Source organism: Hipposideros armiger, unplaced genomic scaffold, assembly GCF_001890085.2.
Source record: "Hipposideros armiger isolate ML-2016 unplaced genomic scaffold, ASM189008v1 scaffold_138, whole genome shotgun sequence".
Taxonomy (NCBI): Eukaryota; Metazoa; Chordata; class Mammalia; order Chiroptera; family Hipposideridae; genus Hipposideros; species Hipposideros armiger.
In genome coordinates, this window is record NW_017731488.1 from 1490306 (window position 1) to 1516832 (window position 26527).

At 44.9% G+C, this 26527-nt stretch overlaps 1 protein-coding gene across 1 annotated transcript in view; it reads right to left on the reverse strand.

The window, feature by feature from the left end:
- Positions 1-493: 493 nt before the first annotated feature.
- The window catches only part of RHCE (Rh blood group CcEe antigens), a 31904-nt gene continuing 5870 nt past the window's right edge, over positions 494-26527 (reverse strand). Inside the window, exons 2-10 of the mRNA XM_019650186.1 lie at positions 23321-23510; positions 19638-19788; positions 18365-18512; positions 17476-17642; positions 15627-15764; positions 13279-13412; positions 8263-8342; positions 5026-5102; positions 494-602 (exon numbers count right to left, since the gene is read on the reverse strand). Coding sequence (XP_019505731.1) covers positions 576-602; positions 5026-5102; positions 8263-8342; positions 13279-13412; positions 15627-15764; positions 17476-17642; positions 18365-18512; positions 19638-19788; positions 23321-23510 — 1112 coding nt within the window. The 3' untranslated portion in view covers positions 494-575. The remainder of the gene's footprint in view (positions 603-5025; positions 5103-8262; positions 8343-13278; positions 13413-15626; positions 15765-17475; positions 17643-18364; positions 18513-19637; positions 19789-23320; positions 23511-26527) is intronic.

Here is a 26527-nt window from a genome sequence, read left to right on the forward strand (position 1 = left end):
ACTGACCGTGACGTCTTTCCCTGCAGTTAAATTCAGACCGTGCTCAGGCAATAAGAACTACCTTGAAAACTGCTGGAATAAAAACATAGTGTCTGGTTACCAATTTGTGCTTTCCAGACGTTGTTTTGTATACTGGAAACTAATAAAAATAAAAATAACAATAGCAAGGACTAATGTAAGTGAGTTCTTCATTTTTCCTTATTTTTTATCATCTGCTCTGCTGGTATAGATAAGAAAGAGTTAACTGGGTAGCATATTTTGTGAAGCATGAAATAGAATCTAAGAAGTTTCAGTAAAGTTTAACCAAAACCTTAATTATGTGCCGTACCCAAGAAAATATTGACAGCATCATTTTTAAGGAAACCAAACATTTATTTCAAATCGTTATGAAATTACCACTTACACAAGTCTTTTATTTTTAAAATCAAATCTTATCTCTGACCTTGTTTCATTGTACATAAGGTAAGGAGACTTTGCTGTAATAAGTGTCGGTCGCATGCAAAACCTAGATGGGCAGCAGTGAAAGGAAGCTCTCTTGTTTTGGAATAGGCCGTGTTTTTCTTGGATGCTTTTGCTTAGAATCCAACAGCCAAATGAGGAAACTGGAAAAGCAAAGCAAACATTTTTATTACAGATGAACCCTTATACTCTTAAATCTGTGCACATACTGATTCTGGCTTGATCTCTTGAAATTTATATTGACCAAAATGTGGTCTCATCACAAAGCCCTCAGAGGTTCTTCCATAAAATCTGAATTAGAAGAGCTCTTAGATCTCATTTCGTATAATTCTTTACACCAATCGTTGCTAAATAGTTATCTGGCTTTTGTTTGAATGCCTGCAGTGACAATGAACTTGCTACCATATGAAGGAGCTCATTTCATTTTGCAGCCTTTTTTCTCTTCCACTTGACAGTTTTCTAAGCGTTTGAGGATTGTTCTTAGGTCTCCTTTGGGTCTTCTCTTCTACAAGCTAAATATATCCTGAATTCTTCAGGTGTGCCCTATTATACCTTGCCATACAACATCCCTGCTCATGGCGGAGCTGGGATCACAGAATTCTAGAACTGGGAATCAGAGTAGCTAACATTCATGGGGTGTTTCGTACGGATCAGTGAGCTAATTACTGATTATCTCCTTTAAATCCTTACAACATTGTGGGAGACATTACTATTATCTCCATTTCAGAGATGGGGGGACACTGAAGCTCTGAGACATCACAGCGTTAGAGGTGGCAGAACCCAGGTCTGTCCGGATCCAGAATGTGGAATGTGATCTCATTTTACAAATGAGAAAACAGAGGTCCAGAGAAGGAAAGCGACTTGCCTGAGGGCACCAGCCTGCCAGTGATAAGCTAGGACTGGAATTCAGATCTGCCTCCTGGAACGAGGCTCTGCACTGGGCCTCTCCAAGAGGGGAGGAGTCAGTTGGCAGGTTCCTCATCTGTTTTCCTACTTGATTTTAAAAGCGAACACTCAGTTCGGTTGAACAAGCGTTTGTTGGACCCTTACTGTGTGTCTAGACCGTTTATTTTCATTCAGAAGCCAGGGTGATATCAGTGTGACAAGGCTCGGTTTTGAGAATTTTGTATAAAACAGCAGGGGGAACTTAACACATTTTGCTGCATTTTTGTGCCAAAATGGTGGTAGTATTTATATTTCTTGGCAATAAAATTATTTTAACAAGAAACTGCAAATACTTGTTCAGAAGCCAATGGATGAGCTTCAGCACATTGAAGTCATTTCGGAATCCATCCTACATGCTGACTTCTGTCATTCTCAATTCCAGAACATTCATTTCATTGCATCAGTTCCCCACAGAAACCTTTGGGAGCTTCCAGTTGCCTCAAGGATGATGCAAGGGGCTCTAGCCCAGCTTTCACCTTCTCTTCACCAACTCTGCTGAGCCAGGCTGCTTCACGCTCCTGTTCTTGCTCAGTGTTCCCCCGCAATGCCTTTCACATCCTGTCGCTTGGCCAAATTCAACACAACTCCAAGTTCCATTTCCCTGACCTCCCCAAACTCACGAGCACTCCCTCCTCTAACTTTCCAGCAGCTACAGCCAGGATTACATTTTTAGTACTTAATAGATAGAGCTGTACATATATAAAGATCCAGTCCTTCAAAGTGGTTAAAGCCCTACTTTCTCTGTTTACACCCCCGCACAATACTCAAAATGGGCTTATCCACAGTAGACTCACAGAAAAGTTCCTTTCTTTAGAAAGGCTAACTGTGGAGTTAATTTTCATAAGCGGGAGTCAGTGGGGCTTTGGGCTTTGGAAAGCAAGAAATAAAACTCATGGTTTATTAAATTGAAATAAAGAGCTGAAGGAACTGATTTATTCTCATAGTGAAAGCACATGAAAAATGGTGTTATAAACTGAATTTTTTAAATTAGTACATGGGTTAGGATTGTTGTAATCTACCAGAAGTTAAAGGATTCGTATATGCAGCTCCTTGAGACCTAGAACTAGATTTGTCTCTCTAGATTTGTCACATAAGAGCTCTGTCACATATTAGATCATAATACATTTAATGGGATTAGTGAATGAACAAGTGCATCTTGGAACCATCCTTGGATGAGATGGGTGCCCTTGGGGAGTATGAGTGCCCCATCCCAGCAAGTGCCAGACACATTGATGTCACCAGGCACATGGCTGTCCCTTCCAACTCCCAGCAGTCTGGTTCTGTGAAATGCCTTAAGGGTATTCAATAATTAAAATGTTTTTCTAGATGGTTTACAAAAAAAGTCACCCCTGGATTTATCAGCTTTGGATGTTTTAAATTCTTGCCTCTTTAATGGATATTTGGTTTTCAAGTGCAAGCTGTGTTATACTGCTGAACAAAAGGTTCTACTGAGCTGTAAGAAAGTAAATCAGAAGATTCGGGGGAAGGAGGGAGAATAACATCTCCAGTAGCTGCCCACAACACGTACACACATGCTGTGTCTTTGGAGCCAAACAGACACCAATTCAAATTCCTCCTGTCCCATTTACTAGCTTTGTCATTTGAGAGAAGTTACTCCTCATCTTTAAGATGGGGACACTTAACTCTTGTGCAGGGTTGTTGGGAAGATAAAATCAGATAATGTTAAAAAGCATCTAGCACAAGATCAGAAACAGTAGGCTTGCAAAAAATGATAGCTATTACGCTTACACATTCCTTCGTGGTTGGCTAAACCCCTAGGAATAAACTTTCACATTCGCGTGGCAGTTTGCATTTTACAGAATGTAGTTACAGACATTATCTCATTCGATCTCCAAAACAACCCACTGAGGTAGAGCAAAGATTACCATTCTTATTTTACCAGTGAGAGAGGTCATGGAACTTGTCTATGTGATACCTTGCAGAGTGATGACAGGAATCCAGAACCTTAGATTCCAGGTACACACTTCTTCCATTTTGCCTGCTACTGCAGTGGCTGCTGTTGGGTGGGGATCATCAGATTTCTTTCATTTATTCAGCAAATATTCATTGCAACTCAAGAAACTGAGCTGAGTATTTCTCCTGATTGTGGTATCCCTGGTTGATAGCAGAGTGCTTGGTATATATCATAGTTGCTCAGTAAATACTTGTGGACTGAATTGATGGATTAAACCAGTTCTCTGAGTCCTTTCACTAGATTACCCTGCTTCTGCTGAAAGGACAAGAACATTTGCCAGGGGACGGGAAGACACTGGCTTTTGGGGAAAGCCAAGAGCCAATGATTGTAAAGAAAGGCTGGCACAAGGTAGGCTGGCTACATGCCACATGCATGACCCTCAGAATAATGATACTGAGTAAAAGAAGCCAGACAAAGAAGAGTATATACCACATGATTCCATTTATATAAAATTATAGAAAATGCAAACTAGCCTATAGTGATGTCCCCAGGGATTGCCTGGGGATGGGATAGAGTAGGGTAGGAAGGGAGTAGTTTCTAAGAGGCAGAGGGAAATGTTTGATGGTGATGGATTTGTTGGTTATCTTGATTGTGGTGATAGTTTCATGGGTGTAGAAGCTGTTTAAATGTATCAAATTGTAGGCTTTAAATATGTGTGGTTCGTTGTCAATTATACCTCCATAAAGCTGTTTGAAGAAGAGGAAGGAGCCGAAGGAGGTAGGTTCTCTCTGCAGGTTCTCTCTGTTTTCCCCCTACAGCCACCAATGTCAAGGCCCATAATAAGGCTGGTTCTCTGTCCCTTTAGTGATCCATATCTCAGGATAAAGTGGGGAAAGGATTGCCTGGGACTCCGAAGGTCGGGCTCCTGGTCTTGTCTCTGACACTCACAAAGGTACGCTGCTGGGCTTACCAACTCCCGTTTATAACTTGGCAATATTGATCCCTACTTGCCAGCCAGCCTCAGCATCGATTGGAAGATTACCCAGGGTGACACACATCAGAGTGCTTTGGAAACTATGAGTATAGATGAAAAGGAGGGCAGTGGGGCGACAGTGCCTAGCCCAGTCATGGACAGCAAATGCTACGATGTAACACAGAGACTCTCAGTAGCACATGACTTGTTTGAGCTGAATGACCCCAGACTCCTACACTACAAGTTTTCTTGAGTCCACTAGCTATAATTTACCAAGAGTGTGTGTTAGATTCAGCTCCGCTATACAGTCACTGTGAGAACGTCACAGTCCTGGCTCCACTCTAAGCATCTGTCAAATGAGAGGATTCGAGTTGCTGGCCTTGTGGTCCTTTTGGCTCTTGCATTGCAAGATTCTATCACCTTCACTTCAAACTTGGACGACTCCAGGTGGAGAGAAGTGTGGCCAGTGACAATTCTCTTAACTCTGACCCTCAGGGACTTTGAGGCATCAAGGAAACTGTAACCTATTTAGCACCTCCCCACCTTCTACCAACACCAACACCAACACACACACACACACACATCATAGATTTGCTCCTCCTCCAGTGTTCTTTACTTCATTTTCATTTGTTTTTATTTTACTCTCATCAGCATCAAGTTAATATATATGCTCAGATACCTTTTTAAGTTCACGCACTCAAAATCTGTGACATTAATAGGTTAAAAATCTTACCTCCCAGAAAGCTTGGTCATGGAAATATTTTCCCACAGGAGGTACCGCTCTCCATATTTTGAGTTTTAAGAGCAAACCTGTTGAAATTCATAATTCAATGTTAAACATTTGGAGCACAGCATTTGTTATCTCAGAACTAATCAAAATATCATATGTCAACTATGGTATCTCAAATCGTTTTTTCTTCCACAACCAGGAGACAGGCAACTTGAAGCATTGTTTTTCTGAGACCAGCTTAATTAATTGTATAGACCTCTTTTAACAGGAACTGGCAAGAGCAATCATCTCCAAAAGATTTAAATTATGCTGAGAGGTATACAATAGCCATGGACCTGACATCCTTCCCAAGAGGGACTAGAAGGGTCCTATCAGATGGTGCCACCACTTAAAAGCTGATCCATTTAAAACGCAAGAGCTACCATGGAGAGCGACTCAAAGTAGGCACCCATGTAGGCCCAATAAACTCCCAGCAACCTCAGCTCAAGATTCCACTTGTATAGTTAGGAAAGTAGTTTATAACCACTTGCATTTGTGCCTATTCTGTTCACCTGTCCAGCCTCTGCCCAGAGAGCTTGGCTCTGTGTGTCCCCCTAGCTGCACAAAGTCTGCCGAACTTTCCAGGATACGTGGAGTGAGAGTTACCTTTCACATGAAGTGGGGATATGCCATTCATAGATTTGGATATGTATTTTTCATGATGATTGGTCCCAGTGTATTAAACAGCAAGATTAACAAGAAAGGCGTGTGTATATTCTTATTTTCCTTTTGCTGTGCACTCCTTTGACTGATATTGGCAGGTAAGATGCAATTAGCACCCCTCATTTAGCTAGGATTACTCAGAAATGATCTCTGTTGCCTACATGAATTTTCCAGATAGCTGAGGCTTACTCATCACTCCTGAAAATCCATCTAAATACATAAACCCATATTGTATTTTCTTGTCTTATGAGTCAACCCTGAACACATTTAGACTTTTTAAAGAATCAGAACCATTGCTAGGATCATCCACTTAGGAAATTGCTATGTAACACAGAGAAGGATTTACAATAGTTGTTGAGGGGTGTTGGCCTGCTTTCCAGTAGCCCAAGCTTTTCATGTTCTTGTGTCACTTTAAGAATTTCCTTTCCTGTTAGGCTCTCTGCTTTCACTTCTAACTTCTACCAGTGTGCCTTGCCTCTAGGAACCTACCCCATCTCTAATCTGCTTTTTAAAATCTTCCTGTACTGGGAAACCCAACAACCATGCTTGATAGATTTGTTTCTTAAACAGCATAGACAGACCCCAAATAACGGGGTCTACCGACAAGTAAAATGTTTGGCTGTGGGGGCAATTTGGTGCTATTTTGGCTGCTTGGAGGCCTCTTTCCCCTTCTGTTGCCCAAGTTCTTTTTAATTACCAGTTCCCTCATGTCCGAAGTAACATGTAAAGAGGAAAACTCATTGGTTTTAACTCTTACAGGAATAACATGGGTGTTTTTTTCCTCTGTTCTCTTTTTTTATTCCAGTGAAGCATAAGGAAAGTCATCCATGGTGCTTTATAAGACTGCAAGTCTGTGTCACTTTGTTGATACCAGTGACAATGGTGAATGGTGGGACAGCCCAGGTGTGGGGTTGCCATATAAAATACAGGATGCTTGGTTAATTTTGAATTCAAAAAATGGGCATCTTGTGCTTTCATTTGCTAAATCAGGCAACCCTACCCAGGGTTGGACTGTCACTTATGGAGGGAGGCATTTTTCTCATCCATGTTTAAATAATAACCTCAGACTATGTCCAAAGCTGAGGCCAGTTGGTACATTAAGGTAATTCCAGCCAATCTCTCTAAAATGACCCAGGTAACTCCAAAAAGTACCTTCGTCCATGTTTTAAAGCTGAAAGGGAGCCAAATGATTAGTTACCATAATCCTTCCATTGTACAGAGAAGCCAGCCAAAGCCAGAGAGAGTGAAGTGACATGCTGAACGTCACCAACTTATTACTGTCTGCTTATACTTTTTTGTCTCTTATTTGGCATCCACTCCCTGCTTAGGGCCAGAATGTATGAATGTCTAGCCAATAAAAGCTGTTTGCTTACAGAATAAAAGCAAACATTTCTGAACAGAATGTTTTCACCTGGCATATAAGTAAGATTGGCAAACTAGTAACTCCCCAAGATTCTTTGCTGTTCTGTCACATTAGAGGAGCAAAAACATACTTCAATCCTCTGTTTAAAGATCTCCAGTGGCTTTCCATCTCGCAGGGTGATCTGGCTCCTTACTACCATTCTGTCCTCAACTCCTGCTACTCTCCCCGTCACCCCATCCACATCAGCTACACTGACCTTCTTGCTGTTCCCCAAAAATGCAAAGCATGCTCCTGCCCCAGGGCCTTTGCACTTGCTGACCCTTCTCAGTGAATGCTCATCTCCCAAATAAACATGTGGTATGTCTCCCTCCTTCTCTCCATTCAGGTCTCTGCTTAAAGGTTAACTTATTATTGGGTTGTTGGAAACGTCATGATGTATTTTTTCTATGTTTTTCGTTGCAAATATGCATCATGACTTTTCAGACAACCCAATAGATAGGTCTTCCCTTCTCATTTTTCTAAAAGAGCACCCCACTCTCATACAACTCTGTTCCCCCACCCTGATTTACTTCTCTTCATAGCACTTATCACCATCTTACATATAACACATTTATTTCTCCATTTATTGTAAACTAGAACCTCCAGCCCTTCCCGCCCCCTCCCTGCAACAAGAATGTCAACTTCATGAGATCAGGGAATTTGTTTTGTTCACTACTATGTCCCTAGTGCCTGACTCATAGTAGATATTGAATAAGTATTTGCTGAACCAAATAATATTATGGATGTCCTCAGGGAATGAAAGGTAAGATTTTTGGCATAAGGGTTTCCTTGGCCTTCTGTACAAAATTGAGTGGACTCACCAGCCCTGGGCGCAAGAGGCTGCAATGTCACCGATCACTTCTACTTACAACCTCAGGAACATCTCTTCCTTTCCCTGGCCCGCAGAGTCCACACCTATAGCAGGCGACCTCTGAAGGCCTTTCCAATTCTGAAATGATGTAATTTTGTGTTTGTCTGCTTTTAAAATCAAAGTCTGAGCCCTTTGCCTCATTTGTCTGGAGCTGAGGGGAGGTACACACGGAGCAGGGTGAGCACATGCATATCCAGTCAAGTGCACTCCGGACCCAGGCCCTATGCCCTGGGCAATGGCAGAAGAAGGGTGGTCTCACACTGACCTGTCAGGAGACCAGATGCCAGACCCACAGCCACGAACAAGCTGAGTGCCCCAGCGTCAATGAGCACCTCGAAGGAATTCCTAGAAATGACAAAGCAGAGGTGGTCACATGGAGGCATCAGGCTGCAGATGTTACTGGGGACAAAAAGCACTGTTTGCACTGTTAGGAAGGGCTTATCAGGAGAACAAGCGTCCTCTTCCTGGTGATATATTCCCCTGTTATTTTCCTGCAAAGCCATGCAGACATGGAGGAGGGGAAGGGGGGATTCCAAGATCCTCTTTGGCTTACTTTAATCCTCAAACCCCATGCATAATGTGCAAGGCCAGGAGTTAGAAAACCCAAGTGTAAGTCCCAGTTCTGTCACTAGCTGCGTGACCCTGGGCAAGTTGCTTAACCTCTCAGAGCCCCAAGTTTCCTCATTAGTCAATTAAAGAAGAAGGCTTTATTTCTATTAAGTCAAGGTGGGGTACAGTTTGACTGTCAGACCCATCTCCCCTGCCCACCCCAAACACACTTCCTTGCTTGCTCTCCTTCAAGGCAACCCTAGGACTTCACTTTAAAAAATTGAAGGGCCCTGGGAGGACACCTACATGACCGTGCAGTAGGCAAAGCTTTCTTAAACAGGACGTACAAGAGCTAAACATAAAAGGAACAATGATAAACTGGACTATATTAAAATTAAGAACTATTCAGCAAAAGACACCATTAAGAAAGTGAAAGATAACCCACAAAGTGGAAGAAGATATTCCCAATACACATATCTGACAAAGGATCTATACCCAGACTATATAAAGAATTCCTACAAATCAAGAAGAAAAAGACAGAAAGACACAATAGAAAAATGGGCAAAAGAATTTGAAGAGACATTTCACAAGAGAAAATACTCAAATGGCCTAAAAGCATACGAAAAGTGCTCCACTTAATTAGTTATCAGGGAAATTAAAATCCAAATGATAAGTTTCATGCCTAAGTGGTTAAAATTAAAAAGAAGGAAAATATGGAGTATTAGAGAATATATGGGGTAAAGGGAACACTTGTGTCTGGATAGATGCAAATCACAATGGAAAACTGGTCGTATCCACTAAAGTGGGTGTATGAATACTTATGATCCAAGAATTCCACTTCTGGGCATATATTCACCAGAGGTGCAGTTGTATGTTTCCCCCAAAAAGCATTAGAATGTTTATAACATCAATACTAGAATGTTCATAATAGCTCCAAACTGGAAACTACCCAAATGCTCATCAATAATGGATCGATAAATTGTGCAGTAGTCACATAGTGGAGCACTTGTTTTCACTGTGTTTTCTTAGACTCTGTCATTTGTCTACTTGGTACTCATTTATCACAGGGCCAAACTAATGGCCCAAGTTGTTGACCTCTCTCTCTTGCAAGTCAGCTTTCATGGCAGTGTAAAACTCACATTATAAACCTCGCAACCACAAACTCTAACATATGTGTGTTCACTTCCTGCTGAATAGGGGATGTCCCCACCTCATTACTCCCCCTCCACCATAGTCCTAAAGGCACTGTCTCAGTTCCCCTCTCTCTGCTGCCTGGTCCCTTCATGAGGCCCTGCGTGGTGTCCTGTGCCTCTCAGTTCCAGGGCAACTGTGAGTGACATTAAACTTTCCTTTCAACAGCATTGACTTCTCCATGTCACTCAGTCACCTTTGTAAATTCAACCCAAGCACAGTTCAACACTATACCCCGATGAAAATGAACAATCGACAGAGATACTCAACAACATGGGTGAATGTCATGACTATGATGTAAAGTAAAAGAAACCAGGCACAGAGGAGCCTGGGTTTCCTATGTGATTCCATGTGGATAAAGGAGAAAAGCAGGCAAAATACCGACCGATGCTATTAGAAGTCACATTAGTGGTTACCCAGGGATGGGACACAGAGTTCTGGGTGCTGGTCACAGGGGCTTGCCAGAAAATTCATCATGATGTTTGCACTCTTCTAAATATAAAAAACTACGAAAATAGTTTTTTTTTGTTTTAAGGTAACATTAAGTGGTAGAATAGAAGTAAAACCCAGATCTGCTGACTGACAACCCACAATTCACTCTATCCTGATGCCATCTGAAAGCAGACATGGATGAAGTAGAAATCTCCATAACAACAGTCTCCACGCAGGGTGGGCTTCCCTGTGCCAGGCCCCTCGGTTTGATGCTTCATCATCTGATCTCATTGTGATCCTCCCAGCAGCCCTGTGAGCAAGCTATTAGGGTCCCTATTTCCCAAATGGGGAGGTCCAGGTTAGGAAAGTGAACAGTGTCACATAGCTTGGCATGGGTGGCTCTTGGGATTCAAACCAGGCAGGTCTGTCTACCTACAAAGCCTGGCTAGATCTTTTCCAGATTTCAGCACAAATGTGGCCACGTCGGCATTTTAGGAATACTATTTTTAAAAATATTTTTCTTTAAATATACTTTTTTTTAAGTGAAATAAATGTATTTAACAGGAAACATTGTGTCACTAGCTTAAGTGGAAGACAAATGAGAGGCAACTCTAAAAAAAAAAAAGATATAATGAAAACAAACGTTGTTAAAATCTCCCCCAGATGTCACAGCCTGGGAAAGTCTCTCAGCCTAGGGCTTCTTCTGCTGTCATGCAAACCAGAAGTCAGGTCAGCAAGTGTCTGAAGGCTGCAGAGACACTCGGCACCAAGTGGAGACTTTCTCCCTGATAGAATCAAAGGACTGAATGAGAATCGACAAAGAGCCTCTGCACTGTGTGATTCAATGTTCTTTAAATGTGTCTTCATCCAGGCTCGGAGCACAGCACCTGACTCATTCACTTTCGCTCCCCTGAGTAGGAAATTGGCAAATATGGTTTGTGGAAGAAATGAAAGTCAATGCTGGCGCAATGACACCAAGATAATAAAGCAGCTGATCCACGTTTCACATGAAGTGTTCTGACTTGCAGCTAAGTCCTTTCTCCATCTTTCAGCTATATACAGATGCCCCTCCTACGGAAGCAGCAGCATCAATAATCATCATAAAGAAAGAGGCCACGTGTTGGGTGTTTACTCCACGTCAAGCGCTGCCCTGAGCCCTTTAATGTTTTATGTTGCTGAACCTTCACAGCATAATGCACAACTTATTATCCCATTTTACAGGTAGAAAACTGAGATTAAAAAAAAACCATGCCGACCGGCTGAGTGACTCAGTTGGTTAAAAGCGCGAGCTCTGAGCAACAGGATCCTCGGTTTGATTCCCACATAGGCCTGTGAGCTGCGCCCTCCGCAACTACAGATTGAAGACAATGACTTAGGCTGAGCTGTTGCTGAGCTGCCCGTGGGTGGCCGGATGGCTCAGTTGGTTAGAGCATGTGCTTTTAACAACAGGGTTGCCAGTTTGACTCCCGCATGGATGGTGGGCTGCACGCCCCCCCACAACTAGATTGAAAACTGGTGACTGGACTTGGAGCTGAGCTGTGCCCTCCACAACTAAGATTGAAGAACAGCAGCTTAACTTGGAGCTGATAGGTCTTGGGAAAACACCCTGTTCCCCAATAAAGTTAAAAAGAAAAAAGAAAGGACCACGCCTAAGATCACATGACTGGTAAGTGTGACCTTGGTCTGTCTTGTTTGAGTAGGTAATTTCCCCTAAGTATCATTTCTTAGAGTATAATAATATACTTACAGGGTGTTCGTAATGATTTGACATAATGCCTAGCACTTAGAAAGCAGTCAATAAACAGTAGTGATTGCCCTCAGTAATATTATTATCACTGTATCAGTTCCACCTACAAAAAAAATCTATCCCTGTATCATGCCCAAGTCACTCTTTCATTTTATGTGAGCCACGTCCAGAAGATAGTCACACAGCCTCCAGGAGGTGACGTCCAGTCAGGGCTCTGGTACATCAAATCGATTATTGCTGTCATTGTCTAGGGGGCACAGGACCAGACTCTGGTCCAGAGGCCCACGTTCCCGTCTCACAGTGAAACCTTAGCCAAGCCCCTTCCCTCTCTGGGCATCAGGGATAGGCTGTGCCTGGCATTTTCCTATATTAACTTTTTTTTTTTTCAGATTTTATTGGGGAATTAGGGGAGGAGACTAGCCAATTTGTTGTCCTTCAATCTTAGTTGTGGAGGGCGCGGCAAACTCAGCTCCAAGTCTAGTCACGCCGTTCACCTCAAGGTGCTGCGTTCAATTAGTTGCAGGTGGACATATCCACCATCCCATGTGGGAGTCAAACCCAACAGCCTTGTTGTTAAGAATGCACGCTGTATCCCCTTAGCCACCGGCAGCTCAGCTCTAGGTGCAGAGTTCAGTTTTTAGTTGCGGGCGGGCATAGCCCACCATCTTGAACAGGCAATCTTGTTGTTAGCAGCACATGCTCTCACCAGCTGAGCCATCCTGTCACCTGTTGGCAGCTCAGAGGCAGCTCAGCTCGGGCGCAGCTCACTGGCCCATGTGGGAATCAAACCGGCGGCCCTGTCGTTCAGAGCTCACACTCTTGAGCAAGCTCTTAACCAACTGAGCCACTTGGCCAGCCCCTATATTAACTTATTAAATCCTCTTAACTACATGGTGCCTGGCCTCAAGTAGCCTCCAACAACCCCATGAGGTATTAGCACTTTCTTCATTTACAATTGGACAGCAAAGGTTCAGAGGGGCTAGGTAGCATGCCCAGCTAGTAAGAGGTCAAGACCAGTCTGATTCCACACCACACTCTTCACCATGACCTAAACCATCAGGGGTTGAAAAATAGACTCAACTGGTTTGGGCTTGACTGCCCTACTCTGTCTGTTTTTGGGAGGTCTCGGGACTATCCGCCTTTACCTTGCACCTAAGCTGCCACCTTTGTAAAGAAGAAGTGGCCTGGAGAGGTGATGACTCCATACAACTTAAGGGCTGGGCAGAATTTCTGAATAAATTGGCCAAGAAATATTTGCTGAGGCCTATGAGTGCCTGGCCCTGAACGCACACATCCCAGCTAAGGGCTCTGGTTACATTTCTTCCTGAGGTGGGTATTAAGGGGGTAAGACAAGTGACCCACATGGGATCCCTGTTCCAGTTTGCCTGATGCGCTTTCAACGCGATGTTGGTGATCCCTCCGAGCAGACCCGGCAAGCCAAAGGTGTAATGCACGCCGCAGGTATCATGGATCCCCAGCACACGGTTAAAACACACCTGGGGAGAAATGTCATTATAAGCAGATCTACATGTGAGACTGACATTCCCTACTTACCCTTTTCACACATCCTTGGCATCTGGGACCACCAAAAGGGGATAGGTTTTAGGGCTCACCTTCTCAGACTCGGATGTGCACTCACATCACCTGGGGAGCTTGTTAAACTGCAGAGGAGTCTGGGGCCTGAGATTCTGCTTTTCTAACAAAGTCCCAGGTGATGTCAGTGCCCCTGGTCCACAGGCCACACTTTGAGAAGCAAGGGTCCAGCCCAGGCACTACTCACATTTTGGGCTGTAACTCTGTGTTGTGAGCGGGGGATGCCCTGTGCACTGTAGGATGTTTAGCAGCATCCCTGGCCTGTACCCTCTAGATGTCAGTAGCACCCCCAACCCAGTGTGTCAACCAAAATTGTCTCCAGATGTTGTCAAATGTCCCCAGGAGGTGATTGAGACCCACTGGTCTAGCCCAAATTTAACTGCCTTCCCAAAGACAATAGAACTGGTTAGGATAAGTCAGGAGAAAAGAACCTGATCACACCTTCAGACTCCCATTCAGTGCTCCTTCCACCTCACCACTTAGCTACCCAGATGGCTGTGAGCTAACAGATGTAGATTCATATGCAAATTTCATCATGCTGGTTCTCTCCTTAGGCTCCTCATTGTCTCCAGAATAAAAACCCAGACTCCTTAACTAGCACAGGAGACATACCTGAGCACGTGCCCTCTCTCAAGATTCTGGTCCCATCATACTTCCAGGTGAACCCAATGCTTCAGCCATGAGGATGTCTCTCAGTTTCCTGGCTGAGCCCTATGCTCTTCTCACCATTGAGCCTTTGAACACACTGTTCCTTCTGCCTGAAATACATTTCCCACTTCTTTGCCTGGCCAATATTAGTGCTCTGTCAGTGCTCAGCTGAGACATCCTCGGCTCTGGGAAGCATTTCCTGACACATCACAGGGTAGCTTAGATGTGCTCCTGGATCTGTTATCACACTGAGCTATGTTTATTTGTCCATTTGTTTCCCCCATTACACTATAGCTTGGGAAGCAGGATAAATGTTAAAGCATATGTGATAAATGAATAAATGAATGAATGAATGAATCAATCAATCAATCATCTTTGAATCCTTCTCCCAGTGATAGAGTCAAGGAAACTGAGGCACAGGGAAAGTGATGGACTCTGAGATTGATAGCTTGTTATGCACTTTTTGCTGTGTACCTCCTCCTTTCATCATTAGGGCCTCCAAGCCAGAGGAAATAAAAGACATCTGTTTCCATTCCAAAGTGAAAAGCAGACTGCCCTATCTTTGGTCAAATCAAACTGTTGGTAAGTTCTTTCTTATTTTGGGTTGAAACTCTCCCTGAATATCCACTGTTCACCCAATCCGGTTTCCTACACCACCCAAAAGTGTACCTTTCTCCCCCACCACGCCTTCAAAACTATGAAGATTTGTTGTTCCTCAATATTTCTTTCAGAAGTGTGTTATAACGAATTGGCTATAATGAAGTATTCTGGTATTATCTGTACCTGTTGAATATTGAAGGAAGAAAAATCTATCCACTTAGAAGAACTAAACAATCAGAAGTGGACATGACCAGCATCTTTTTTCTGGGTTCTGCCCTTTCCACCCCCATTCACATGCTTCATGGGCAGCAGCCATGTATGTACAACGTGACGTACCCCCAGCCAAAGATGGGCACGTTATCCAAATTAGACCAATGAGCCCCTTCTCCAGAGAACTTGGAATCGGGGTCAAGAGAGTCCACCCAGCTGCATTCTTGAAGAGAGAGGCTACATTCCACCATGTGGAATAGGAGTAGGAGAAGAGGAAGTCAGTCTACAGAGTGAGAATAAAGCAGATACTCAGGAAAAGCAAAGAAAGAAGAAGAGCACGGACCCCTCGGGCTCCCCACAACACTTTTGTCCCTGTCGCCAGCCATTCCTGAGTTCCCAGCAGCATCCTTGTCCTTGGGTTCTGCGACATCCCAGGAACCTTAAAACAAATCCCCCTTTATGCCTGAGCAAGCTTGAATGGGTTCTGTTACTTTTTCCCCAGATCCTAATAAAAACATCATCCAACTGGGTGGGTCCCTCACCGAAGCTTTGAAGCCAATCTGAGAAGGTGCCAACACCTGCTGGCACAGCCCATGATAGCCTTTATGGTTCCAAGGTCCTGCTGACCTAAGCCAAAGCAGAGGGTGTTAGCTCCTTACCGGCAGGCATTTGGCTCCACCGATGGAGATCAGCCCAGCCATAAGGCCCAGCACCATGGCAGACCAAGGAGAACTGATCTGGTGATTCGGGGCGCCTATAGCCACACCTCCTGCCAGTACTGCATTGTGGATATGAGCCTGCAAAGAAACAGCTTGTGGGTGAATGAAGCGATGCACAGAGGACAGCATCTTGCTCAAAGCTTCTCAGCAAGCAGGTAGCAAGGCAACACTGTAATGTCCTCCCTGCTCTGCTGACCCTGAAACCATCACTTCCCCTTTGTTGAGACTATCCAGCTCTTATCGATGGTCTTATCTCACCAACTGCTCAGGCTCAGGGAGCAGTCACCCTAATTGGGAGGCATTTAGGGACTCAGCTTAAAAATACAGTTACTCAGCATCCAGCCACCCTCACACTGATTAGTGATTTGTCCTTGGACACCTAACAGAGCAGTGCTTCAACTTTTCCGCCAGAAGAATCGGGTTTCAATTACACCTGCTTAATATAGGGTATTGTAAGAATGAAATGAGTTACCGCATGTAAAACCCTTAGCCCCAGTGCCTGGCATCGAACATGAGTAAATGCCCAATAAATATAAGCCATTCTTATGATGATGACGATGATCATGATGATGATGATGATTGGCTACTTTGTGACCTATGCCACCCTATCTGACTGGACCCAATAAGCTGGCCTGTGTCCCTGGGTCATGTCTCTGCTAGAGCTGGGCCTTGCCTTGCTCTTATATGCTTACCCCTGCCCACCTCAACTCTAACCACTTCTAGGAGCTCTGCGCCCCTGGTCCGGATTCTGGACTTCCCTGACCTGATGGCCAAACCTGCCTCCCTGGATGTCCCCACCTTATCTGGTCCTAGATTCCGAGTCACCATGGAGTTCACCTGTGGGGACACTTAACTCCCCTTAGTACTGTTAACCGTCATCACCCATGGCCACATTCTCTCTATTTCAGGCCCCACTGTCTGTCTAGACTTTTCCCCACGACCTCTGGCTGGCTGACCCCGTGCCCTGATCATCATGGGAACTTGTTTTGTCTTTAGCTCTACACTGCCACCTATCTGTCCTCCCAGAACTCACACATGACCTCCTGGCTCCACATGAAGCCACATGAAGCACTGTACATGCATTGTCTATTAATTCCCACTTCACATATGAGGCAGTTGAGGCTTGACCAAATTTATGTGGCTTGGGCCGGCCGAGTGGCGCGATGGTTGGGAGCTGGCTTGGGATGCCAGAGGGCCCCGGTTCGGATCCCACGTGTGAGGGCCAGTGACACTGCCCTCTACCCCAATTCCCCAGCGCTGTTCCCATACCCCCAATTCCCCAATAAAAATCTTTAAAAAAAAAAAAAAAGAGTTTAAAAAAAAAAAAAAAGGTGATTGTTTAAAAAAAAAAATTTATGTGGCTTGACCAAGGCCACGTGGCTGGGGTAATATACCTCTTCACTTCTGATCCTGATCATTCCAGTCTTCACATTTCCTAAGGAAAGGGGAGAGGCTGACTAATTCTATGCTACTTTTTCTATGCTGACTGTTGCTCAGAGTGACTGGCTTTAGTAACTAGCAGACACGAGTTCAAACTTGGGTCTGATTGATGTCAATGCCGACGGGCTAAATCACTGCCCCCAGTAAGCCTTTGGTCATTTCCCAGTCTCCTAAGCTCCAGTGCCCATTTTAACAACTTCGCGCTCTTCTTTGCGCTCCACGACACTGCAAACAAGGCTTCAGCCCTCGGGGCTTCAGCCCTCGGCAGGCTCTTTCCCAAGCCAAGGGGCTGGCGCCCAGGGAAGGGGCATGAATACGGGTGTCCCCCAAGGGGCAGCCCCCACCTCACCATGTTGATCTTCCCTTGGGGATGAGCCAAGGCTGACACGGAGATGGCTGTCACTGCGCTGACCGCAATAGCATAGTAGGTGTTGAACACGGCAATCTTCCTCTCATGTGGTGAGGTCAGCAGAGCAGAGTTGAAACTTGGCCAGAACATCCACAGGAAGAGGGTGCCTGAGGGCCAGAGAGGGTCACTGACCAGGACCAACACTGCTGCTCCAAAGCCTGAGCCTCTGCAGAGCTGGCAAGTCTCAGCTTTGTTACTTTCTAGCTATGTGACTTTGGGTAAGGCATGTGTCCTTTCTGAAATCTCAAGTTGGTAGAGTCCAGCTAACATACTTCACCGGCAAGGAAACTAAGGCTCTGAGAGTTAAAATGACCAAATTCCAGGCCTCCTGGCCCTGGCCAGTGATGACTTATTTAAAAAAAAAAGAATCAACATGCTTCTTTCATTCAGCCCCATGGCATGCTATTCAGCCCACTGCCTGATTTCCTGTAAGCCTTTCCCAGCAGCCTGAGTTCATCATTCTCACACAGCCTTTCAAAGTACACCTTTATTACTCTTTTCTCCCCACCCCTTTTCCTTCCTCCACCCCAGGGCCCTACTTCCTTCACTCGTCCAACTCTCTCTTTTAAGTTGAGGGCAAAATGATTGGATAAACTTATTTAAACTCAAATGTAACGGTCTCTCCTCTCCTTTGGATATGAATGAAGAGAGGTTCCCTAGAGAGGAAGTCTTCATTCAAAGGTGTGAGTTCATCAAACAACACTCAAGGAAATGAGTCCTTATAGAGAGGCTTCAGACACCCAGGACAGGTCAGGAAAGATTTTCTGGAGGGCGTTTTGGAGCCTCTTGCTCACTTAGATATGACACCACCCACCCACCTTGTCCTTACCCAGCATGGCAAACAAACTGGGGCTTGTTGCTATCTGATCTTTCTTCTTCGCTTCCTTGGGCAGAGGCCTTGAGAGGCACCAGGCCACAATCAGCCCAAAATAGGCCGCGAACACGTGGATGTACATCATATTTATGTCGTCAGGCATCTGCAACAAAAGCCAGCAAGTGTCAGTACCCTTTGCCCACCGGCAAACCCCCATGCTCCTCGGAGAAAGTTCTGAGCTTTGTGTAGGAGATGTGACTTGAAGTCATGAGACCGGTGTTCTGAGCTTACCCAGCCCAGTGTTCCCATTTCAGAGGAGTCCCGTAAATAGCTAGGTGTTTATTCCAGGGAGGTTGCTGGTTGGTCTTATCAGTAGCTCTTAAAGGCTTTTAGCTGAGGTCCACTTAGGTGAGTCCAAAAGCCACATGGCCACCTCCCCCTCACTGCTTCCTATGTTGCAGCAGAATTTCATGGAGAGATGAGTGATATAAGCTTTGCAACATAAAACAACCGGACTTCTTATAATACCAAACTGAAGTCTTTAGTAAATCCTAGATATATGCTAATTTTGCTTTAGGAATATCAAATTTACTAATCCTTAGTAATTCACTTCATGGGCTACTCTTAAATCCTATCAACTATGCCTTAAAAATATATCCAGAATTGGCAGAATTTTTACTTCCACACCTCACTGATGGTTTAAGCCACCCTCATTGTTACCCCAAATTATGGCAATAATCTTCTTCACAAGTGATCAAAGTTAACATGAGACAAATGCCACTATCTTGCTATGTGATCTTGGGCAATCACGTCCCCTTTCTGGGCATCAGCTTTCTCATCTGTGATCAGCCCTTATCTTACTTAATTGTACCTGACCACCAGGTCACAGCTACAGCAGAGGAGCTGGAAGGGCCATCTGACATGGCATCACCTTCACAGCTGGCCTCAGGTTTAGACTTTTGACAACCTCCGCCAATGAGATCACCTGTACAGTTAGCGACACACGCTGACTGGTTTGAATGTAGACGCTGGCCATGCAGCTTGCTGGACCGTAGTCAGTGAGGCCCTGAGAATTAATTCTCTTTTTATACATCCCATAATTATCTTGTGATTCCTACAGTATCATAATTTGGAAGTTAAAGGCATTCATTTGCGATGTTTAAACATTTAGCATAGACCACACTTTGTCACCCCCTTTGGGCCTGTCTTTATTTATTTTTTAATTGCAGCAGCCTCCAAATGGAGGCAGCACCCTCCCCTTCCACCTCCTCATAGCACCATGACTCACATGGAGGAATTTTTTGCTGAACATCCTCATGGTGTCAAAGACTGTCACCTCTATCAGCGTCATCAACACCAGCTGCACCAGGTTGGTTTTCCCCAGGACAGCACCCACTGAGATCAGTGGAGACATAGCACTCATGGTGGCCTTTTGAATCCTGGGCAGAGAGGACAAGACAGGGATGACTAAGAAGGATGCCTCTCATTCATTCATTCATTCATTCATTCACTCACTCATTTAACAAACACTTGTTGAGGACCTACTCTCTGCCTGGCACTGTTCAAGAAACAGGGACACAGGAGGAGAACAAGAAGACAAGATTTCTACCTACATGGGAACTGACACTGCCCAGCCTGGGGTCGTCTTCATCCACTTCCCCCATTACGGTGGCATTTACACTCCCAAGAATTGATCTGTACACACTCATCCATACTGAGTTTGCTCTGAGGTTCTCATAGGGATGTCACATAGAGGCTGAGTGTTCCCTCAGAGTCCCCCTCTGGGATCTGATAACTGGGATTCTGCCCATGGCTTCTTCTCTTCGGCCGTCAACACTCACAGATGCTCAATAGAGGGCGCTGTTCACCTGCCGGTCCACCCGCCACCCTCCGCTCCTCTCTATGGTAGTGGAGAGACTGGGCTTGGAAGTAGGACAAGCCTGACTTCCAGTCTCAGCTTTTCCACTTGAGGAGCTATTTAATCTCTCTGAGCCTGTTTCTCCATCTGTGGATAAGAATGATAATACAATTATCTCATGGTAGTGCTGTGGGGATTAGAAGGAATAAGCGTGCTTGTGTGTCTAGCACTGTCACAGCACAAAAAGACCTAACCCAGGAATAGAAGCCAGCATTATTAGTACTATTATTGATTCTTTTCTTCCCTTGACAAATTAGCAAGCTCAACGTGGGGATTTAGAAAGAGAAAACAATTTTTGTTTTCGAGGCACTTAAGTATTCGGGGGGGGGGGAACGGGGCTGACATCATGAGCCTTGATATCACTATTTGCAATATAATGAGGCTAGAAGGATTCACTAGAGGGAGAGAACTGTGTGGACTGGACTCGTCAGGGAAGGCTTCCTGGGGGAGGTGTCACTGAGTAAACCAACCCACCCTCCTCCAGGAACCTTGCTCTGAGATCCCCTCCTCCCCCTGGGAGTTGATGATGATGATGCTACAAACACCACCACCACCACCACAATAATAATTTATAGAGCATCACGTATAACAGGCTTGCAACTACGTCACCTCTTTTAAATTTTAAACTTCCAACTCTGTAAACAGTGCTAGGATACCATTCCGTACCTCCATTTTACAGAAGAGGACATTGAGACTAGAAGAGGAGATATTTTTGGCAATGGCCACACAGCTAGCTAATGACAAATGTGAGGTTCAAACCTAGCTGGCTTGGATCCAAAGCCTGTGCTCTGAAGTCTGGACACAGCCTCCCCAGTGTTTGCTGCCGATGTAGCGTCCTGCTTAAGGCTCGAGAACTTCAGAGGGAAGGTCAGAGGGCAAAGGGCATGGAAAGGAGTCTCACAGGGACCAGGAATTATTTAGCATGGGGGTTACTCAATGTTTCACTGTGGCTGGCTGTGTTATGTCTTTCGAGTGAGTGCTCATTTAATAGGCAAAGGCATAATTGAAACAGATGTGTGCTAGTGGTTGGATTTCAGACCTCAGGGGCCAATTGGGGCTAGGGAGGTGTTGAGACAGCGAAGTACAGTGGTTAGGAGTGCAGTCTCCTTCAAGGCTGCCTAAGTTGGAATCCTGACTCTGCCACTTTCTGGCTGTGTGCTCTTGGCAAATTAACCTAACCACTCTGTGCCTCAGTGTTCTATTAGGTAGAGGCAAGGCATATGGAGGTATTTGTGAGGGCAAAGTGAGTTAATATATGTCAAGCACAATAACGGGGTTGGTTATTGCCATTATCTTCTAGGGGGAGCACTCCTGGACCTTTCAAAATATGGCATTAAAAATAATCACAACTTTTAGGGTTCCTTTTATTTTCGTTTTTGTTCCAGTGACCATACTAAGTCCTTACTATGTGAGGAAAACAAAGGACAAAGCTGAATAAGACAGGTCCCTGCCCTAAAGGAACTGGTCATGGGTAACTCAAAGCAGAACCAATTCCGTGCCAAGTCTGGCAGCACAGAGTGAGTAAGGCTCAGACAGAGAGAGGGTGCTAGTCTGGGGGGCAGGCCTGAGCACTGCCCACCAGCCCAGCCCGGCTGGGATGGTCAGGAAGGTGCCCATTGTTCAAATCTGTGATGCCAGTCCCAGCAGGAGGTCACAGCTGGGCAGGGGTGTTCACTCAGGCTGCAAATGACCTGTTTTGGTCTCCCTGGATTAAGCCAAGAACAAACAGGACCCCGTAGTCAGGACGTCAGAAGAGGAAGCAGCCCAGAGAGGACTGGAGGACTGGAGACTGAGGCACAGGAGGCTGAAGGCTTGTGTGACTTTATGCCAAGGCAGCAGAAATGCCAGACCAGGGACACCCCTATCAGAGCCTCCAGAGTGCCCTTGGTCACTTCCCATGTGGTTCCTGGAGTTATTGAATTCCCACGAGGATTAGCTCTAAAACTTTTTAGGAGGAAAAAATGTGGAGATTTTTTTTCCCCCAGGGCCAGTAAGGAGCTGACTAGACTGTGTTTCATGCCATAATTACTTGGAGTATGCTGGAAGTCATTTCCACCATTTAGCTGTGTGAGCCTAGACAAGTGTCTCTGAGCCTCTGTTTCCTTGCCTGTACACCAGGTTAGACCCCCCACTGGAAGAATTACACAAAATCATGTTTGTGAAGTGCCTGGCACAGTGCCTGGCTCATGGAGAGGTGTTCAATAGCAGTGTCCAGAGGTATAGCAGGGGCTTAGAGAGGAGGAAGTGGCCTTAAGAAGTGATAAGTTTCCTAAGATGCCTGAAATGGGACTTACCACCATCTGGGCATGACAGAGATTCAGAGTTGGATAAAACAAAAAAAAAACAATTTTTAAGGAAAAATTTTACCTCGTTCCTCCTGTCAAGTACTAGTGTCTTTAAAAAAAAAAAAGAAGAACGTACAGCATATGTGTGTGTGTGTGTGTGTGTGTGTGTGTGTGTGTAACCATCACCCAGGATAACATAGAGAATATTTACTGCACCCCATAAGGTTCTTTTGGGCCCCTTCCTAATGAATAACCTCTGCCTTTCACCAGGTAACCATTATTCTGACTTCCAGCAACATGGGTTAATTTTGCTAGCTCTTAGAATTTCATATAAATGCATCTAAATGGACCAAAATTAATTTAAAGAAGGTAAAGGCATGGCTATTTCTTGTTTACCAGCATTTGAGGACTAAGAGTACTTCTTTCTTTTCAAGAGACTGTCTCTCTGTGATATTTCTATTTGTTTTTGTCTAATCTCTATTAATTTTTCTTTAAACCCATATTGATTGGATAACTTTACAAAATAATAATAATAAAGGACTTAGTGAGAGCTATAGATCTGGGCCTAGGGCTGACAGATAAAATTCGGAATGCCTGGTTAAACTTGAATTTCAGATAAATAATGAATAATTGGTTAGTATAAGTATGTCCTAAATATTACATGGCTTCAGTGCTGGAAAGAAAAGGTGACATCTGGCTCTTCTAGAACCCACCCTCTTGGGCCCCATATCCTCAAGGACCCAAGTAATCCAGTAGCTATCCAGTTACCTGGGCAGTGTGATGATCACAACCTCTGAGAAGGACTGGTCCAGGAAGCCATTCAGCAGCACTGCCCACTGCACCCCAAGGGCCAGCATGAAGAGATTGAAGGCCACGCTGCTCCAGCCTTGTTTCCACAAAGATGAGGTGAGGAAGCCCAAGCCGAGGACCGCCATGACGGTAACATCTTGGAAGATGGCTAAGGGAGGATATGTCGAGGAGGAAGAAGAGAAGCAGACACGGTAGAGAGTTGCATGAAATTAGGGTTTTATAGCTGCAAGAGTCACTAGAGATCATTTGAGAGTGCTTGGTCAGGTTTGAGCCTCAGTTTTCTGGTCTGAATAATGGGGATAGTATATGCATACTATGCAGGGTTGAAGGAAGGATTAGATGAGCTAATGCTGGTTAAGCACGAAGGCAGGGCCAATGGTGAATACTCAGAAAATGTAGCAATTATTGTTATTATTAAACATAATGATATGAGCAAGTGTAGAGCATCAGGACCAGTGCTTGGCATGTAGCTGACACTCAGTAAAGGTAATTACTGCTGCTATTGAGGATCAAGTACAACTTTCCGATGATGCACATGAGAAAATAAGGCCAAAGAAGCCAGTGGCTTGGCCATGTAGAAAAGAGGGAGCAGAAGCAGACCCAGAGGTTCTGTTGGCCAGAACCAAGTCATCTTTACAGAAAACAGTTCTCTCCCTTTGCCACCTGCTGAGAGGGATCTGGTGGGCCAGCGGAAAGCATTAGGGCCATCTGGGTGACCCACACCTTCCCAGCCCCAGACCCAGCACAGAGGCTGTGGTGATAGGTGAGTGTAAGAGATATACCTAATGTTAGGGAGAGGTTCAGCAAAAGAAAAAGGGTGGACACTTTGATTTAATTCCAGGCTTAAAAAATTGTTAGCAGCTTGAGCTCCAGAACTAGACAAGCTTGGGTTCAAATTAGGAGCTCTGGCACTTTCCAGCTATGTGGTCTTCATAGAGTTATTTAATAGTTTTGGGCTTTAATAACAGCCTATACTTACTAAGTGTTTAGCATGTACTGACACTGTTTTAATCATTTTACATAGACTATTTCATTTAGTTCTCACAACCACCTTTCAAGGTGGGTGCTATTATCACCATTTTATAGATATGAAAACTGAGGCACAGAGCGGTTAAGGAACTTGCCCCAGCTGGTAGAGTCAAGAGTTAAACCTAGGGCCGACCCAGTGGCGCATTGGTTAAGAGCTGGCTTGGGACGCCAGAGGGCCCCGGTTCGGGTCCCACATATGAGGGCCAGTGACACTGCTCTCTACAGCTAAGATGCTGAACAACAGCTCAATCTGGAGCTGGGTTGCCATGAGTCACTGGCAACGGCGTAGGCTGAAGCCCCTGCTGCAGTGGGTTGCCATGGGCTACTGTGTGTAGCCAGCAGCCAGCGTGAGCGGCTATCCAGAAGCCTGCGACTGATCTGGCTCGCCCAGGAAGAGCGCAATGATGGTGCTAACTTGGGCCAGTGAAGCAACGTCCTCCACAACTAGACTGAAGAACAAAAAGGATAGCAACTTGTCTGTTCCCCTTCCCTGATTCCCCAACGCTGTTCCCTCCCCCAATTCCCCGATAAAATCTTTAAAAAAAAAAAAAGGAAACTGTTCCTTTAAAAAAAAAAAAAGAGTTAAACCTAGATGGTCTGCTGTGAAGCCTGTCCCTTTAACTACAATACCAAGTGCCCTGTTAGTTTTATTATCTGTTAAATGGGGAAAATAATCACGCTACCCTTTGTCAGGTTGTCAGAATCCAGTGGCATAGTACACAGAATCACTCAGAATAATGAAGACTATTTCATCGACCAACACCAACGATTTTTACATATGTATAAATGCCTGGAGAGGGAGACCTTGAAGGAATTTTTCCCCCTATGAATATTATCTCTGGTTTGGGAGAGTTTTACTTTTTTAAGATTTTTGATGTTTAAATTTTCTACAACCGGTTGTAGCTAGTAAACAAATTTTTTTAATAAAAGGAAAATAGCACGGGTTTCAAGTTTAGATAGTTCTGTTTGATTCCAGCTCTGTCATTCCCTATTAGGTTAAACCATACTAAATTGCCAACTTTTAACCGTAGTTTATATGTTTCAACCTCATAGGCCTGTAGCCTTGCAGGTTGCTTACTTTCCTCATCAGCTAAGTAAGGGCGATTATTCCCACCCCTACCAGAGGGTGCTGGGAGATCTGAAGGCAGTAACGTTTTGTTTAAGTGCTTGGCACAGTGCTGGGCACGTGGCTCAGTAAATGATGGTTATTCACCACCAACACATCATCACTGTCACAGCACTAAGAGCTCACCTGGTTTCCATGGGTCTCCAGCCCCTGGCTCTGATAACAATGAGGAAGCTCTCATTTCCAGAACTCTGCAAAGTCTCAGAAAGCCCCTTCGAGGTACATTTAAATCTACAATACTTTCATTGAAAACACACATACCTAGGGTCTTGCACGTAGGGCTTGGGTAGGTGCTAATGTTCCCAGATCAATGTGACAACACTGGGATGTAGGAGATCCCCCTCCCCTCCAGGACATCCTTGGGATCTGAGGTTTGGGGGAGTGAGTGGGGAAGTGGGCATTCAGGAGGATTCAGCTTCCAGCATCTTCTTCTTCTTCTTTTTTTTTTGTAGAGGGCAGTGTCACTGGCCCTCATATGTGGGATCCGAACCGGGGGCCTCTGGCGTCCCAAGTCAGCTCTTAACCATCGCGCCACTCGGCCGGCCCTCCAGCATCTTCTTCTCTGACATGAGTGAGGTGGGGGGTGCAGGCAATGTCTCAACCTCTTGCTTGCATCCTCTTAGGGATGGGGTTGGCCTGGACACATTTTGTATAGGGGCTCCTCTTGGGATTGCTCAGATTCCTTCAGGAGCCAAGCAGGAAATGATGCATATTTGGGAGTGGTGAGACCTGTGGCCAATGGGATACGGCACACCCCACTTTAGATATTAAAATTCAATCTTTTATTAAATACATCTGTTAAAAAAAACACATCTGCCATTTTGGAGCAACACTATAGGCATAGGGTTCAGACTTACGGAAGATTCCATGAGTAGGGAGACCCTTCCACTTTCCTCTCATTTTACAGAAGGGGACCAGAGAGAGCCTGCGACTTCCTCAAGGCCACACAGCCTCCCAGGGTGCTGGGCCCACACCCGCTGCTCCCATGTCTCTCTGCCTGGACTCCCACT